Source organism: Melopsittacus undulatus, chromosome 4 (genome assembly GCF_012275295.1).
Source record: "Melopsittacus undulatus isolate bMelUnd1 chromosome 4, bMelUnd1.mat.Z, whole genome shotgun sequence".
Taxonomy (NCBI): domain Eukaryota; kingdom Metazoa; phylum Chordata; class Aves; order Psittaciformes; family Psittaculidae; genus Melopsittacus; species Melopsittacus undulatus.
The window spans coordinates 2822390-2841461 of NC_047530.1; the positions used below are offsets into that span (position 1 = coordinate 2822390).

The 19072-nt window shown below is 50.5% G+C and overlaps 1 protein-coding gene across 1 annotated transcript; it reads right to left on the reverse strand.

Annotated features, from left to right (window-relative positions):
* Window positions 1-667: 667 nt before the first annotated feature.
* On the reverse strand, window positions 668-9330 carry LOC101871705 (bestrophin-1). Its single transcript, XM_005154249.2, has 9 exons — window positions 9179-9330; window positions 7889-7983; window positions 7080-7313; window positions 5916-6070; window positions 5068-5145; window positions 3330-3482; window positions 3059-3139; window positions 2189-2340; window positions 668-1850 (listed from the first exon to the last, which is right to left on the reverse strand). The coding sequence occupies exons 1-9, from the start codon at window positions 9328-9330 to the stop codon at window positions 668-670; spliced, it is 2283 nt and encodes a 760-aa protein (XP_005154306.1).
* Between the last annotated feature and the right edge of the window lie 9742 nt (window positions 9331-19072).

Below are 19072 nucleotides of genomic sequence, written 5' to 3' on the forward strand. Positions count from 1 at the left end.
TCTAATCAGTGGCAGATGTGATGTGGAACTTCAAAAGGAAGCAATGTGTAGGACAAATCCCATTGCCTGCAGCCACCTGGTCTGTTCAGTAGACACTTGCCTTCTTCCATTACTTTTCCATAACTGGAAAACACTGCTGGGCATGACATTGAGGCCCTGTGAGTGCATCACAGTGAGCCTTGCTTCATTCAGTCCCTTTTTGTGGAGGATCTTGTCAGTAGTGCAAGTCCTGCCTGAGACTTGTAATGGGCCTTGTGACACACTAACATAAAGCTAACATTCTAATTCTTGCTGTGGTGAGGAGGGAGATACGTCCTTATTAATGTCCTTCTGTTTTGGGCTACACTTGCACTTCAGGTTCTTAAGGCTGGTACCTGCTGAGATACTGCTCTGCTGTTGTGTATCTGCAATATGTCGCACTCAGAGGTCTTTTGCTACAGATGTAGAGGGTTTTTTTGGTGGTTTTACTGGTGCAGCACTGAAGTTGTGTTTGCTGCTGTACCTGAGGTCAGTGACAGTGAGTCTTTAGTGCCGGCTTTAGCCTAGGCTGGGCTTTAGCTCTATGTTCCAGCAGTAGGTCTGGCTGTGCTGCCCTGTTTGGATGAGTGCCAGCATGGCCAAGTGTAAAGATACTGCAGTATTTCAATGGAACTGTGACTCTTGCTCTCTAGCCATACTGGTCCATCTGCTCTTCACCTGTGCTTTCACTGGTCTCCATGATCACCTCCATCAGCCCCACGTAGTCACCTTCAGCTAGAGAGATGCCAGAGTCATTGGGGGATGGACCCTCAGCTCGTTTTGTCTCTTTTGTAGGGGGAGCATTAGTGCTTCCATTTCCACTGTCTCTTGTGTTCCTGGAAACCTCTGCTGGATGCTGGTCTGGAGCACTGGCTGCATCTTCTAAACTTAAGCTGCAAGCATCAGGACCCATATTCCCCCTGTGGGACCTCTGCAGCACTGGGGATGTTACAGGAGTGAAGGAGAAGCAGAAAGAGGTGCTGCCTCCGGGGGTTTTGTTATTGGGGGTGTGAAAGTGCTCAGAATTTGGAGTAGGTGATGCTGTGCTCTCCAGGGATAGCCAGGGAGGGTGGGAAGCTTTCAAACTCTTCAGGCTCTTGAAGCTACCCTGCTTCTCATAGTCTGGGGACTCTGCCAAGAAGGGGAACTTAGGGCTGTCGGATGCTGTGGACTGAGCTCCTGGGCTTCCTGTGGTGGTACCTTCTTTGCCTTTACCGTAAGAGTTGCTATTTTCTTCTGCTGTTACAATCAGTGAGTCAGAACCTTTGCTCCGGTCTGTTGGCCAAATAAATGTTTCCTTTGCACCCGAGCCAATGGAGCTTTGGCTCTTATACACATCACTGACTCTGGAAGGGGAGGTACTGACAACATCCCTAAGAGAAGTTGAGCACGCAGCAATGCTAGAGAGTGCAGGAGGCTTCTTGCGGCCTTGGCGTCTAGAAGGGAAAATCATGGGGATGGAGCTTATGGGTGTCTGTGGAGCGCTGTAGAAACCAGGTCTCTCATAGAATGGAGTTGACATGAAGGCATCAAACTCTCTTAGTTTTCCATCTTCGCTGTCCCACTGTTCCTGTGAGCTGGAGTCTCCCCTTGGCCGATTGACGCCGCAGGGGCTTCCAGCCCTGCCCATGTCTTGGTATGTGTAATGGGAGAAAGGAGACGTGGGTTCTCTCCTGCGCAGCAGGTTCATCCGGGAAGAGGACCTGGAGAAGCTGGGTGACTGCACACCAAGAAGGCGGCCCAGGTGCCCCAGTAATGGTGTGGAGTGGTTGGCCTCCTCATTCTCTTTAATTTGCTCCAGGGGCTGGAACTCCATCTCTTCTTTCTGCATACTGGGGGGAGGCAGAGCAGGCTGTTAGGTTGCCACAAAAAGAGGTGGGGTTTGGGGAGAAGCTGCATGCTGCTGCCAGTGGCAAGCATCTCTTTCCTGTGCTGCCACTAGATATGTGTCAGGCCCCCCACAATAGGGATGCTCATGGTAGAGAGTGTGGAAAAGATGTCAGAGGCATCCTTGTAAGTGGAGAATGTTGGCTATTGTCTTTGGACAAGTCTCTTAGGGTGGGATTTCAGACTATGGAGGAAAATACTATTGCTTGCTCTTACTCTCCTGCGTGAGATCTGCTCTAAGGTGTAAATGCGGAATGTTCTGACACCCTGTGGCTGTGCTCACCTGATATCAAAAGTTGAGCCAAGGAATGATGGGCGCTTGTACTCAGCAGTTGCTGCAGTGTAGGGGGGCTGGGGATCAGGCTCATTCCAGTATAGGTCCTTCTCCAGAATGGGTAAATCCTGGTGCATCTCATCCACAGCCATAAGGGAGACCTGCAGGGGACAGCAGAAGTGTCATATGGGGTAAGCAGCATTACACATAGAATCATGGAATGGTTTGGTTTGGAAGGGACCTTAAAGCTCATCCAGTCCCAGTCCCCTGCCTCGGGCAGGGACACCTTCCACTAGAGCAGGATGCTCCAAGCCCCTGTGTCCAACCTGGCCTTGAACACTGCCAGGGATGGGGCAACCACAGCTTCTCTGGGCACCCTGTGCCAGTGCCTCAGCACCCTCACAGGGAAGAGCTTCTGCCTAAGAGCTCATCTCAGTCTCCCCTCTGGCAGGTTAAAGCCATTCCCCTTGTCCTCTCCCTACAGGCCCTTGTGCAAAGCCCCTCTCCAAGTTTCCTGGAGCCCCTTTAGGCACTGGAGCGGCTCTAAAGTCTCCCCTCTTAAGGAGCCTTCTCTTTTCCTGCTGAGGGGGAACACTGCGCTGTCCTCCTTCACCTTTATATCTGTTGGGAAGCTTTACACTCTCCTGCTCTCCTTGACATCTCAGTTTGGAAATCCTAGGCCCCTTCTTAACATGCAGCCACCTCAGGAAAGCACAAGGGTAATGGGCACTGCTTCTCCACCCATTGCAGGCATGGGAAGTGGATGGTGAAGGGCTGCAGAACTTTGCACTGACAGGGCTTGCTGAAGCCTTAGGTGTCCTCCTGCCTTGGTGTTCCTCTGCAGGTGAGGCTCGTCAGAGGACCCTGCTTTCACTTTACCTGCAGGTTCCTGTCGATGAGCCAGTTGGTTTCAAAGTCATCATCATCCTCTCCAAAAGGGTTGATGAGCTGCTCAGCCACCTGCATATGGAGAGCACATAGCAAAGGTCACCATGGTCATCCCTGCCCCCTTTCCCCACTGGAAGAAGACCTTTTGGACAGTCAAGCATTATATACCTTGAACAGAGCAATGTTGTTCCTCCCAAAAGGGATGGGTTAAAGCAGGAGGCTGGGTCAGATTCCAGCTCCACATGTATTTTCTTGGACTTACCTTTAACCAGCCAGCATAGAAGAAGAACTGCAGAAACGTAAAGACGGGCACAAAGAGATCTAGTTCATGGCCAGGATATGCTTTTTCTGGATCCAGGAACTGCCGCCCGATCAGACAAGCCAGGAAGAAGCTGTAAACAGCCACGGTCACCACCTGGGAAGGATGCCAGAGGAGCTTGAGTTCACAGCTTGAGTTCCCAGCCTTTCTCTTCAGTTCCACCCCACACATCTCCAAACAGCAACAAGCTGCTGCTGGATCTGTAGCCTTTTGAAAGCCTTGGATTCAGTTATCATAGCATCAGAGTGGTTTGGGTTAGAGGGGACCTTAAAGAGCATCTGCTTATGACAAGCTTCTCCTCTGCTTTCTGCAGGAAGAGGCATTTTGACTTTAAATATGCTCTTTGCCCTTTAGCTGTTACGTTGCTATGTAATATGGAATACACATATGTAACATGAAATACACTGTATGTCATTCCATGCTGTCCCTGGAATGACACCTGTGTAGGTATCACTGAAAGAAAGCAAGTGACATCGTGGATGGAAAGAGCTGAAAGGACTGACACGTGGCTCTGTGGTTGTTCTGCTGCTGAGGTAAGGGGTGCTGTGAGCTCTTTTCATTCCTGTCCTTGCCTCTCCTGAAAGCTATCTCGATCCCCTTGTGGCTCAGCCCGTGCTGTCAGGGCTGCTCCTTCCTTCCTGGCCCTCATGCTGGACCTTTTGTGTATTCACTTGCCTGCATGCCCAGATTTCACTGAGCTTTGTGCTTTTCTCTGCAATCACGGGACTGGAAACTTCCCCTTTTCAGATTAAAAGCAGCTGAGGCTCTTGCATGGTCTCTACATGTTATGAGAAAGAAGGCTCAAAACAAAAGCACCCAGCATCACGAGACTCTAGAGCTAGCCACGCGGTTCCTTGCAGGGCTGTTTGTGAAGGGCAGGATAGAGAGTGCTTGGAATGACAGTGTGGATTGTGCACTGCAAAGTACACGCAGATGGGTTGTGTACTGCAAAGATGTGCTATGATACTGCTTTTTGCTCCTAATGTGCAGAACAAAGGGCTGTGCAGAAATAGTTTCCCAGCGTGTTCCCTATTAACCTTCAGTGCCACGTGAATGGAAGCTGTTCCTATTTCACTGTGTAGTGCATTAGTGTTATCTGAGCAGCTGGATTGTATCTGACAAAGGAGCCAAAGCGTCTGTCTGGGTTGGCATCCAGGGAACTATTAGACACCTGAGAACATACACGCAGCACTCACATACATGGCACGACTCCATCAGAGCTGCCCTGCCTGCTTGGAGCAGCTTTGCTTGGCAGATGCATCTCAGCTCTGCTGAGTGGGAAGAAACTGATTCAGGGATGTGATCCCTGCAGCATGGTGCAGGAAATGGGTCTGTGTGTATCTGTGGTTTCCATGCACCCATGTGGCACACACACATCATGGTTAGGTACTCCTGGACAGTGGGCTGTTTTGAGTTAGGGAAATAAGGGCTGAGTGTGTGTTGCTGAGGTACATATGCGAGAGCACCAATGTGTGTAGGTGATGGTCCATGTGTGGGTCGGGTATGGGTGTAAATGGGGCATGGGGCAGTATGTGCAAGCAGGCAGTGGAGCCATGATATGATATGGTTTAGTGATGGTCTTGGCAGTCCTGGGGTAATGGCTGGAAGTGATGACCTTAAAGGTCTTTTCCAACCTGTTTGATTCTAAAATTCTAGAATAGGTGTGGGGATCCCTTCTCACCTGAGTATAGACCAAGGGGATGCTGATCCAGTCGTATCCATAGAGTCTCCCACACTGGCTGCGCAAGGTGTTGAGCTCCTGCAGTGCAGAAAAGGAAAAGCCTGTCAGTATAGCTTTGCATCTCCTCACTGGGGACACTGAGCATCTCCAGCCTCGTGCTCCATTCATGAGCCTTCATTGCTCCAGCCCATTCCCTCCTGCTCACACCTCCTCTGGAAGGTGGGGCTCAGCCTCACGCCAGCAGAGCACCAGGAGAGTCTCAGACTTGCCCTGAGGAACTCATAGCAGAGATTATCTCCTCCCAAAATGAGCAGCCAACAGGTTAAGCAAAGAATAACTCAGGAGCATCCATTTCTCTCTCCTGACTGTACAGTGAGTCTGGATAAATAGCCCAGAGGGAGACATCTCACTGCAGGTAACAGAAAGAACGTGGCCTTCTTTGCACATGAATACCAGGCAGGATGAGCTGCTCTGGACTTTCTCTACAGCTGCACAGGGATGGTTGCCAGATCTTGTGGAGCATGCCCACACTATCCAGCTTATCACACTAAGCCCACACTATGTGGAGCATCCCAGGACTATCCAAGAGTTTTCAATAGTGAAGTTTTCCAAAGAGACCTTGTTTTTTGGGGATGTTTTTGACCTCTCCTGGTCTCTTCCAGATACGTGCTTCCTTGTGGCTTTCCATCTGTATCCTAGAGACCTCCAGTGTAATATCCCTAGGGGCAGGCTTGGCTCACTGTCCTACCTCACCATTCCTATTCCTTGTCTGACTCTGGAAATCCCTGTAGTTCCACATAGGGGCCCAGGTGAGGATCCCAGATAGCTGCCTGTTGCCTGGCACTCACATTCAGGATGCCTTGGAGCAGTACACTGTCCCGGATCCTCCCCTCATTCCTTGCCTTCACAGCCAGGTTGGAGAACCACACACACGGGATCCAAAACTTGTTGTGTGGGGAATTTAAGCTCTCAAACTTCTTGTGCTCTTCTGGTGTCATGAGGCCTGTGTGGAAAAGAGTAGATGGGAGAAGGATGGCTGTAAAGGGCAGAAAGGAACTGATCTGGTCTGAAATGAAAACATGTAATTCTCAAGTGGTCACCTTGGCTCTCCTTAAGAATAACAGGGAATACTCAAGCACTGAGCTTTTGGGAGACATGTAGAAGAGGATGAGTCTTGTTAAAACATTGAGTTATAGAAGTGTGAAGGGCAGGATTTATCTCATTTCATTTCAGAAGTGTATAGCACATCTGACCAGGTCACAATCAGCAGGGAGATAAAGTACTGCTGAGGGTGCAATTGCTTGGTGTACATAGATGTTTGTTGAGAATGGGGTAACTCATGTCCTAAAAGTGCCTGTTTCTCTCTCTGGATTGCAAAGGGAAACCATCTGATTAGGGTTCTAATTGACATGTCCCTTTGAGGAGGGAAATGTCATATCTTGAGAAGCATCTTCAGAGAGGATTCAGGGAGCCCAGCCCTTGAGGTCTGAGGCTCCAGTTCTCACCTACCCAGTGGAAAACTGTTGCCCTGAGGGAGGACAAACATTCCACTTGGGAAGATCTGCTTGTGCTCTGCTATAGATCTGTGCACAGGGTCATTTACTACAGAGAACTCTTCCCACTTCCAGAGCAGGGTGAGCAGCTCCTAGTGAAGTTGCTGCACCATGTTACCCTAATGTGACCAGCCGGGGCTACCCTGTGACCTGCAGCCTATCTACATTGACAAACAGGATCTTGGCACTCTCCTTACGTATAAAAGCTTGGGTAGAGACACTTCATGTTTCAAACAAACCTTCCAGCCACTCTTAGGAGCATGCTGTGAAATAGGAAAACATCAACCATTGACGATTTCCCTAGAGCAGAGTGAGCATCACTGCAGACATCAGCTGAGCACAGTGCAGCACTCTCCCACCTCCAGTCTGGAGGTCACGAAGGCCTTTTCAGGGCTTTTTTGCCCCCAAACCAGCACCAAGGTGATGCTGTGTGGTGCAGAAGGCAGGACCAGCACTGACCTGCCCTCACGACGTGCTCCATGCTGGGGAAGCGCTTGTAGACAGCGGTGCTGACGGAGCGCAGGATCAGGACACTGCACAGGTTGCTGTAGCGCATGAGGGTGCGACGCAGGAGCCGCCCGTACTCATCCTCCCCATCCACATTGCAGGAAACCAAGTTCATGATCCGGTCAGGCCATGGGATACTCTCATACTGAGCCCACCAGCGGGACACCACCAGAGCCACGTAGAAACCTAGAGGTGAGCTGAGCACATTAGCTGCCCTGAAGGGGTGGGAGATGTCAATGCTTGTGTATAGGACATCTGGTTCTGCTCATACAGGGATGGATGCAGGCATGATGGTGGTGGGACACTGGCACAGGTTACCCAGAGAAGCTGTGGCTGCCCCATCCCTGGCAGTGTTCAACACCAGGTTGGACACAGGGGCTTGGAGCAAGCTGCTCCAGTGGAAGGGGTTGGGGTTGGAGCTGGAGGAGCTTTAAGGTCCTTTCTAACCCAAACCATTCTCTGATTCTGTGCAATTCAGATCTCCATGCTGAAGTTAGAGTCTGGATTTCATGGTTTATTTGGTGCTACTTGGTGCCTGCCGTCCTGGCAGAGCCCAGGGCATGCCAGCACATCTGGCCAGTGCGAGCTGTGTACTGGGAGCATACCTCATAGCTGTGACATGAAATGATGCTTGAAGAAGTTTGCAAAGGCAGAGGGAGGGATCTGCTGAGTGAATCTTGCCTGCCTGCAGAGCTATAGCAAACCAGGGAGAAGTGCTGCCTCTTTCCCCTCCCTGTGTGTTCACAGACAGAGCTCCTTACCCAGCACAAAGGACACAGGGATTAGCTCAGCATAGCTGTTGCAGTAGAGTGCCAGCTTCTCAAACATCAGCCTTTGGCTCTCATTCAGGATCAGCCTAAAAGGAAGAAACAGAAGCATCAGCCTCAAAGAAGAGTCTGTGCCTTGTTGCGCCTGCTGAGGTACAGGAGTCTGGCAAAGGAAGCCAAGGATGTGTAGTCAGAACACTGCCATGCCATGAGGATGCTGGGAGTGAATGCCCCTCATGAGCCCACCTCCCAAAATACCCTGCTGAGCAGTCCAAAGGAGCCAAAAAGGGTCACTGACAGAGAGCAAGTGATGCAGGTTGATGTCAGGGACTACCACTATTTTTGTACTCAGTGCTGTGTTGGTACCAAGGGTTTGACACAGAGCTTGGATGTGCACTGCAGTTCACTTCATACCCCACAAAATGTGAGCCCAGGCTCTGCACTTACGTGAGTCCCTGCCTCTTTGTTAGAGCCACTTCCCTGCTTCTGTGCTGCATCTATGATCAGCACAGAGCTCCCTCTTTCCTCACCAGGTTTTCTTTTACAACGGCCTGTAGGGATGGACCAAGGGGAATGGCTTGAACCTGCCCAAGAGAGGGGAGACTGAGCTGAGCTCTTAGGCAGAAGCTGTTCCCTGGGAGGGTGCTGAGGCGCTGGCACAGGGTGCCCAGAGAAGCTGTGGCTGCCCCATCCCTGGCAGTGCTCAAGGCCAGGTTGGACACAGGGGCTTGGAGCAGCTGCTCCAGTGGAAGGTGTCCCTGCCTGTGGCAGGGGTTGGAGCTGTGTGAGCTTTAAGGCCCCCTCCAACACAAACCATTCCATGATTCTATGAAAATCAGAGTGTCCACAGTTGCCCCATTACAGATCTGTGGTCTCAGGGCTGATGTCAGCTCTCAGAAATGTACCCAAGGCATTGCCTGTTGTGTAACAAGGGAAACTCTTGCCTGAAGCCCCTGGCTGTGGGCCATCTCCAGGACCAGTTCAGTCATGGTCTCCACTGATCTACACATTCTCATTCTATAGGTAACCATCACATGCACCTCATAATCACAGAGAAGAGAAACTGTGTTACTTCCCATGACAGAAAAAGGAGATTTATCAGCTGCCAAGCAGCATTGGAGCTATGAGGAAGCACCTTTCCTGCTGTACACAGAAGTTGGTGAGCAGGTTGCCAGCTCTTCTTCAGCAGGATCACTATCCCAACCCTGCACTGCTCAGTTGTCCTGCTCCAGGACAAGCTGAGAGTGAGGGATTGTGTTAGTGTTAATGTACAAGGATGCGTACCTGTAGACAAGACTGATGGTGAAGTAGAGAGAGATGAAGATAAGGAACTCTGAGTAGAGCAGTTTGTAGATACTTCCTTTCCATTGGAGCAGGAGCTGTGAGAAGGTGCCTAGGCGGGCGTCAGCCACACGGTTGGTATATGTCACTGTCATCACAGATCCTAGTGGACACAGAGTGAGCAGATGATGAAGCTGCCAGCAAGCTTGCATAAAGGGACGCAACAGGGACACTGGCAAGCAAGACAGATGGAAGAAAGGAAGAAACAAGTTAGGACCAAAAGACAGGTAAGATAAAGTCAGTGACATAGAGAACCAGGAGGAAATTTATGGTATGTGATGGATTTTATGAGCTTGCCATCATTTTCCCTGTCTTTGAGCTGCATGTGGGCAGGACATAGTGATGGAGAATACAATTTCTCGTAGAGTCCTTGGTTCTTAGTGTTTGATGGTCAGCATCCAAGTTGGGGTGGGAGGTTGGAGGGGATAAAGCCCACATATAACTCCCTCCCACAGATCCCACTCCCACAGCTGTTTAAGACTAATTCTCAACATCACAAACTCCAAAGTTTCTTACCCCACTTATTTATTTTTCTTATGGTATTTGCTTCAAATATGTTGTTTCTGTAACTCATTGGGGAAAAAATTATACCCAGAAAAACACCAAATGAAAGCAAAAAAATCCATAAAGGAGAGATTTCTTGGTACCAGATGAAGGTACCCCTGGAGATCTGATAGGTTGTGTAGTTCTTGCCCAACAAGTATAGCTGCTAAATATAGGCTGAGGGCTCTACCTGGACTATGCTGGTCCCATTCCTGCAGGCAGAGCAGCTCTCCCTGTTAGAGAGCTGAGGGATGGAGTTTGGCCACAGATTCCATGAGCTCCACCCTGTTTCCTTCAACCATCCTTTGTGCAACAAATCACAGTGGATGAAAAAAGGCATTCAGGCTTGTGAAATGCTTCCCAATCCCCATTACAGCATCCCCATTTCACTTCTAGTTTCACCTCAGATAAATAGAACAGAGTCATAGAATCAGCTAGGCTGGAAAAGAGCTTTAAGATCAAGTCCAACCATTATACCAGGAGAGCAACCAAATAATTCTTTAGCAGCAATTCACAATCAGACCAGTTAATATAAATCACTAGTTTAATCCATGCCAGGCAGGGAGGTGAATGATCCATTGGTTTAGAAATAATTATCCAGTGTGAGACTATTGGTATTTCTACATCTTAATAGGTTACCAGGACGTTACACAGACCAGACCTTACTGCTCTGTAGGAACAGTGGAAGGCAGGTAAGTTTGTGTCCATACTCCTTTTTTAAGCATTTTAGTGAAAGATCTACACTTAGCAGGGGGAAAACTCAGGTCCCAGTGAGCTAGTGCTGTGAAATAAACCAGCAAAGCCTATATCAAATAGCATCTTTGTCCTGCCTTTGGTTTTTTGGTGCTGCTTCTCCTTTGGGATTCCCTGTCTTAACTTCCCCACAAGTCCCCTCCCATGGTTATATTGGAAGAGTAGAGCTGGTACCTACCCTGCCCTCTTTCCATACATATTTCTGGCCAGTGCATGGGACTTAGACCTAGAGACTGCACATATGTATATGCTTAAAGGAAGCTGGCTCTTCCCTCAACACTTTGGGTCTTGGAAGTGCTCAGGGAGACTCTTTGTTGCGTAAGTCAAATAGAGATTCACTTTTTACCAAACATGGGAAACTTCAGCTCCTGTCCATGTAAATAATGGATGTCACTCACCTCTCTGCTGTTCTGCTCCAGTGTGGGATACGGGGCTTTTCCCAGAGCTTTTTCCTCCTGCTCTGAATGGTTAAGGCACTTCCCTGCCTACCTCTGTGGGACTGCCCTGGAATGCCACTGGCACACTCAAAACACCATTTGGGGTCGAGGTACGTGAGGGGATGTGACTCACTGCAGCCACAGCACTGCCACACCAGCAAGCTATGGGGAGAAAGAACCAACAAGAGCCATCCACTGTGTGGTACCAGTACCCCAGGGAGCTGCTGTCTGCCACTGCCTGCTATGTCTGAACTAACCATTGCTCCTGAAGATCGACTGACATTAATTAGACTTCAACAGCAAGCTTGCATCAGGTGCATTACCCACCACACAAGACAGCAGATAGACATGAGCAGAGATGGGGAACAAGCAGATTAAGTGAGAAGAGGTCGTGGACAGACAGAAGGATAGATCTTGAAGGAATCTACCTGCTCTCGGAAGGACAAGATACTCACAGTCATGGGCTCCTGAGCTGCATCGGAGGCTGTGGAGGTTTGGTCCCACACGTGTCCTCGCTGGGTCCTTTGTGGCCCATGCCACGTCCCACCTCCTCGTCCCCCCTTGGCTCATGGGGGGGATTGAACCTGACAGACACGGTGTGTTAAGGAGCCTGAAACCCACTTGGGAGCTGCAGCCGGTCACTTGATGCCATAATCCTTCCTCGTTACAAAAGAGACTCTGTTGTCTTTTGCCCTGTTCCTTTCTAATCTTCTGAGTAAGCTCTGAGTGTTTATAGAGGCGGCAGGAGCAGGGGGAGGCAGGGCTGGCTGCTCCGAGCTGCTGCTGCTAACTCCTGGCACAGCCATGGGGACTGCCAAAAGAGAGGCATTTTCCCTCTAATTCTTTCCTGTTTGGTCCCTTTCCCCGTGCCACAACCTCACAGGAGCCCCAGGAGATTAAGCAGGGATGGAATTTTCCACAAAGGCCATAAAGCGTGTGGCTCTTGGGGGCTGCACAACTCTCTTCCTTAGGGAAGCTCCTAGCTCCTTAGGTGGCTGAAACTCCTGGTCCATGCTCTGCCTGGCTGCCAGTGGATGTTTCTCTAGCTCCTCACTGTCCCTGGATGAGTTTGCTATCTCTTCCAGCTGTGGTTTGGATGCTGGGGACTTCCACCCTGCCACTGCCTCCCTGAGACTCTTCCCATGTGTTCACTTTGTTTTCCACCTGCTTCTCTAGCACTGCTCTTTCCTGCACGCCATCCTGGGAAACACTGCTCCTTGCCTTTGTCCTTAAGCATCCACCAAGCCAGGGAACTCCTTGCCTCTGTCAGGTCTCAGTCCCTTTTCTCTTTCCTAGTTGCTGCTCTGAGCCTGAATCACGGAATGGTTTGTGTTGGAAGGGACCTTAAAGCTCACCCAGCTCCACCCCTGCCACAGGCAGGGACACATTCCCCTAGAACAGCTTGCTCCAAGCCCCTGTGTCCAACCTGGCCTTGAACACTGCCAGGGATGGGGCAGCCACAGCTTCTCTGGGCACCCTGTGCCAGCGCCTCAGCACCCTCCCAGGGAAGAGCTTCTGCCTAAGAGCCCATCTAAAACTGTTAGCTTAAGGTAAGCCATAGTCCTGTCTCACCACCCAGACCCAACTTTATAAGTGTGGTCCTGACCCCCATCCCTTAGCCAGCTGTGGGACACTGGACAGGGACCTCAGGTCTGATCCATGCAGATAAGACTCAGGTTCCTCTGAGAGGCTCTGTGAGCTTTTATCACGTCTCTTTCCAGGAAGCAGGCAGCAAAGGCTCAGAGGGAGAGGAAGTCACACCAGTGACATCCAGTTTTAACTCTGATAGGCTCTGGTATGTGGGGCTTCCTCTAGTCCTGATTCCTTTCTGACAAAAAGACCTATGGAGATCTGAATTCTGCTAATCTCTGGGTAGAAGCTGCTCTGTATTGTATCCCATGATATGCAGAAGGACATGGGGACACATCTGGTGGGAGTAAGCTATCACATCTGGCCATGTAACTGGGAGGTTGCCACACTATGCGTTAGGAGAATGGGTATAACTGCAAGGGGGAATGATAGCCCTGGAGCACTTGGCCTTACCAAGATCCTTCCTGCAGGAAATCTCTTCATCCCTGGGATGTGCTGCAGCTCCCTGGCCCTGGAGTCCCCCTGCCACAGATGACTTGCTCTGGGTGGGCAGATGGCAAAGCAGAAAAGGCAGCATGATGCTTATACAGCATGAGATCCAGACCCGGTACGAGAAACATCAGCACCTCATGAGAGAGCTCAGTGCCTGAGCCCTCATCTCTACACCATAGCAGGGGACAAAAACGGTTCAGGTGAGACATTTGCTGGAGCTGTTGGGAACAGTTTGAGTGTTCCTGAGGACTCCAACATGAACCAATGAAACCTCATGTCTTGCTCTTTATGGCAGGATGTGCTGGCATCTGGGGACTCTGCTGCCCTCCTCTGAGAGCAGCTCAGCTGGCAGTTTGCGTGGTTCAAAGCTGCCCTGAGGACAACATGAAGTATTTGTGGAATTTAATATGGATGTGAACAACTGAGGAGCTTGGATCTCTTTTCATATCCTCTGGGGCCTCAGTCCTTGAGGAAGATGCTGGTCTGAAAGCCCACCTTGTGCAGAAGCAGGGGAGGAAGCAAGGAGGTGCTGACATCCCTCCTCAGCCTCACAGCCCTGGAACCATCCTCATGTTCTCCGTTTTCCAGATGAGCAGGGACACTGGCACCAGAGATGTCTCTCAAACTGACATTCCACCCTGGAATCTGGTGTAACTAAAAAGAAAAGTGGAAAGTATCTGAGGAGGGGCTGTTTGGCACAGACAGGATTTACTGAGCTTTGAGCTGGCTATGAATGTTTGAAGAGGATGCAGTGTAGTTGTTTCTTTCTTCAAGCACTATGTGCTGTTTTGACACAAGGAGGGGATATCTTGCTGCTCTATTGGAAGAAGCCACATCCCTGCCAGCCTCACTGCTTTTTACAAGTGTCTTTGGGGTATTTTTCCAGCTCTGTGGCTAATCTACAGCCATCTGGTAGCACTGGGCTCCCTACTCCTGCGAGGCGGAGTTGGCATATTCATGTATAAGCAGCCATGTGGGATGGCACAGACCAAGCTGTGGGATGCCTGGGAATCCTGGACAAACCACTCAGTACACAGGCAGCCTGATTGTATCTCATAGCCTTTTATTTGCCATCACTCCCTGACACATCTAGATATGTCTTTGCCTAGGAGAGATCAGTATATGAGCATGACATCCCTCTAGTGCTCTGAAGTTTCAGTGCCAAGCTCTTTATCTCCCTGCAAACCCAAGTCAGGGACCAATCAGGGGCTTGGAGGGTGATAAATCTCTACCTTTACCTCTGATGTTGCACAGTTCAGTTTGTAAGACATGAAAAGAAGGAAGGAATCCTTAGCAAGGTCCCCGTTTTCTTGCCTTAGCCACCGTGGTGGGGATCAAGTTCCATTTGTGTTGGTCCTGGGTATCACTTCTAGGGACTGCCTGCTACCTCCTTGCTGATGCTGTGGGAAAGATGCAGGACTAAGAAGTTTCTGTGGATAAATCAGCCAGCAGAAGGTAATACCCTCCTAAAGAGCTGAGGGGCAGCCCTGCTTTTGCTTTGAGCTTCCCAGCTGCTCTTTTTCCTTTTCCATCTGGTGTCTTTTCCCCTGGGTTCAGGCTGAGCCCTTCCTTCAAAGGATGCTGCTGAGCATGAGGTTGCTCTTTGTTAGCTGTGTGCAGCTGAGGAACAGCAGTGCGTCTGCTCAGGGCCATGATGTGGCGGCCCTTAAGCAGCATCTGATGCATCTGCCCTTTGCAGCATGCATCTGAGGAATACAGGACCCCTCTGCCCTGCTCTTCCGGCTTTTTTACAAGCTGAGCATTGTGCTTTTTCCATCTTTTCACCCTGTTTCCTGGAACAGGGGCTGCACTTTGCTGGGGAATCAAGGCAGATCCATGAAATTGGAGATCTTACACCCGGAGATCCCAGAGGACCTTTGCTGAAGCCCTTCCAGGCAGTGGAGCAAACACGCTGCACAGCTGAGGCAGGCAAGAGGGAGGGGAGAAAGTGGGTGGATGAAGCCTCGAGCTTTAGGCCATTTGTTTTCATTCCCATTTTCATGGCAATAACATCCGGACTGGGTTTGCTGGGTCAGGGGTGTAGCCCTGCTTTCCAAGTCTGAGATAATCCCTGTTTCTCTTTCCCTTCCCACCCTGGCTCTGGTTTTTCCTTTATTCCTCCCTTTTTTTGTTAATTTAATGTAGTAGAATCTGAATCCATAAGCAGACAAGGCAGCCCTGAGGAAGCCTGAACACTCTCCCATGACTGGGAAGCATCTGTGCTGGGCAGGGTGTCCTAGCCAAGAGCTGATTCTGTTCCTCAGGGTGGTCTCTCACCTTGTTTGAACCAAACTCAGGACTTTAAGTCCTGCTTTTCATTTATGACTCATTCAGAGGAAGACGTGGGCACTCTGGGAGGGAATATGAAGGATCAGGATGATGTGGAGGCAGAGAGGTTGCTGTCCACAGGAGGCAATTAGGACACCAGAAACAGAGCCCACCAAATGGGAGCCTCTGCTTTGCTTTGAGGGTTCCCTGATTGCTCAGGGAATGCGTCTGCCTCCACATTGCCTGTGCTAAGACGAATAATGTGGGGGGACTCCAGCAGTGATAGGGGTCTATCACTTCTCATGGTGCTAGAGGAGCTGGGTCTGAGGACCCAGTGGGGTGCCACAAGCATATCCCTGATCTGAGAAACCCAGAGGAAGGATTTGGGGGGATACTTGGAGCCATGGAGAACAAGGGACTGGACCAGATCTGACTCTCAAGAAGACACAGAAAGCATTAGCAAGATGCTTCTTTGGCTGGAGGAGATGGGAGGATGAGGAATGAAAGGTGAAGAGTCAGGGAGGTGGGTAGCTTGGCTAGGTGGACGGTGGATCTGCAGGAGGGATGTGAGAGGAGTGGGGGTGAGTGGATACAAGTAATGGAGCAAAGGCAGTGGAAATGGGGAAGGTATAGGAGGGGAAAAGAATGACTAAAAATGCCTGTGGAAGTGGGGAGGTTCCATGTCAGGGCTTTCACAATAGGTATGTGCCCTGCTGGAAGACTTGCAGGAGGCAAAGTGGATTTCATAACACTTCATTACATATGGTGATTTGTTCAGCTTCTATTAAATGTAACTAGAAAATTATGTGAGTACATCCATGGTGTGAGACAAGGGTGCTGGTTCACAGCTTGCAACTGCACTGAGACTTGAAGGTTATCTGGTGGTTTGTTATCTCTTGGAAGCAGAGGTGAGAGATGGGTCTGTGCCTCACCAGTTGCTGGGATGGACACTTTGGGATGCTTTGCAACACAGCCAGCCTTGTGCAGAGCACAGAGAAGGCAGCAGCTTTTCTTGCCTCCAGGCAGCTTGCACAATAACCCTCAGCTCAGGTTCTGCTCTGCAGGGCCAGCCCATTCATCTGGTTATGGAGAACTCTCATGTCTGTTCAGGCTTCCTCAGGAGCTCTGCCTGCCCTTTGGGGCTGGGAGTGAGGGGGAGTAGGTCCACTTTCACCTTCCAACAAGTTATTTTTGCCAGTGGCTGGGATTTGACATCTCCAGCACATCCCCTCTTCATGCTTCCCATTTGCGCTATCACTTCTGGTTCTTCCTGCCTTTGTTGGATCCTGGGAGCAGTTCTACCTTTCTAATCTGAGGACCCTCCGTCCCTGCCAGCCAGGCCTAGGGAGTTAATCATTACTAAGATTAATTACTTCTGTTGCTGTCTTGCAAAGCTGAAGATCTTTCCCCTCCTCCCAAAAGTTCCCTGAAGATAACAAAGGTTACAGCCATTGACACAAACCTCTCAAACATTTAGTTCAGAGCATGGGGTTGGCTGGGACAGGAAATTGCTCCCCGTGTGGTATCTACAGTGGCACTTTGCAATGAGTACAGGGACCTCCACGTCTAACTTGCCTGCCTTTGGCAGTGAGGCAGAGGATGGAGTAGCTGACACCAGGCTGGGAGCTGCCCCTGTGTGTGAAGGCTTGGAGGAGATACCTGGAGGAAAGCCCAAGGCAATGGCAAGGTAGGACACAATGGGAAAAATGGGGAAGGACCAGTCAAACATATTCCATGGGTGGCTTGTATGGGACCAGTTTTTGGCCTATTGGAGGCACTGCCTTGCCAATTGCAGTGAATCCAGAGGTGGTTGTGGGATCCACTGTGGGACTGGGGTAAGAGCAGGAGTGGTTTACCTGGTTTGTTCCCAGCAGGCAGACATGCCCTGGAGCACGTGCTGGGAGGTGGGAACCTCACAGCACTGAGAGGGGCAGTTGTCTGTCTGCCTGTGGGTAATGCCCCAGGTGACTATTAGAACTGTAGCTCGTCTTGATTTCAGCAACAGGCTGTGGAGTGGATCAATCTTTTCCACATGCCCCAGGAATCACCTGGAGCTGAGCCTTTTTCCCCCTCTGTGCTAGCAGAGCAGGGCAAGTGAGGGAAGAGCTTTTGGGATGAGTGTGCCCTGAGCAATGAGGCTCCTCCATACGCAGTTGGTGATGCAGGGAGTAAAATGGGTGGGCAGGGAATGGTGTGTTCCCACTGCTTTGCAGAGAGGGTGTAAATCAGTGCAGACACATGACTGCTCTCATCTGCTGGGAGAGCTGCTCTGCTCCCACAGCCTCCTGGAAGGATGAGGCCACTAAAAATCAGAGCTGCAGGATCCAGTGTTCAAAGCTCAGTAACAAAGAGACTGAATTGTCTCATTCACACCCTAACCCTAAGCCTAACCCAGTGCTTTTCATGAATGGGGAATCCTGGTCCAGTCCTGCAGCTGCTCATCACTAAGAAGCCTTTCTCCTCTCAGCCAGGCTTCTCCCATCCTTTCACCTTCCTGTGTATTATCACTTTACATCCCAGGTTCCCCCACTGTATTGGGTTTGAGTGGCAGTGAAGTTGGTAGCACCACTGGGATAACATAGTTAAGAAGTGGGGGTGAAGCTGCACGAAGCAATTGCAATGGGAGAGGAGAGTGAGAATATGTGAGAGAAACAACTCTGCAGGCATCAAGGCCAGAGCAGAAGGAGGGAAGGGGATGCTCCAGGTGCCAGGGCAGAGAATCCCCTGCAGCCTATGGTGCAGGCCATGGAGGTCCACAGCGAAGCAGATACCCACCTGCAGATCATGGAGGACTCTCCATGGGGATGGAGGTGAATGTCCAAAGGAGGCTGTGACCCAGTAGGAAGCCCATCCTGGAGCAGGTTTGCTGACAGGACTTGTGAGCCTGTGGTGGTGAAGAACTGTAGTTTGTGGGAAGGACTCATGTTGGAGCAGTCCATGGAAAACTGTCTCCTGTGGAAGGGACCCAGTGTTGTAACAGGGGAAGAGTGTGAGGAGGAAGAAGAAGCAGAGTGTGATGGACTGACTGCAACCCTCATCCCCTTGTGCTGCTCTGGAGGAGGAGGCAGAGAAAATCAGGAGTGAAGTTGAGCCTGGGAAGAAGGGAAGGATGAGGGAAAGGTCTTTTAGGATTCAGTTTTTATTTCTCATTACTGTTCTCTGATTTGATTGGTAATAAATTAAGCTCCCTTCAAAACTAAGGCTATAGTGCCCATGCCAGTAACCGCCGAGTGCTCTCCTTGTCCTTATCTTGACCCAACAGCCTTTCATTATGGTTTCTCACCCCTGTCCAGCCACCCACTGAGCCCACTGAGCTGTTTCAGCAGAAGCAGGTGGGCACACTCCGTGCTAGGGAGGGATGAAGTGTGCCAGGGAGGGATGGAGTGTTCATGGGAGCTGGCTCAGCCTGAACCCCTGGCTGAGCACACACCTCCATCCACTTGCATACAACTGCTTCAGCATCGCAGCGACGGTGTCTCTCTGTAGTGACAGCACAAGGAATAATGGGTTAAAACTGAAACAGGGGAGGTTTAGGTTGGATATAAGGAAGAAGCTCTTCCCTGGGAGGGTGCTGAGGCGCTGGCACAGGGTGCCCAGAGAGCTGTGGCTGCCCCATCCCTGGCAGTGCTCAAGGCCAGGTTGGACACAGGGGCTTGGAGCAGCTGCTCTAATGGAAGGTGTCCCTGCCCATGGCAGGGGTTGGAGCTGGATGAGCTTTAAGCTCCCTTCCAACCTGAACCATCTCTCAACTCCA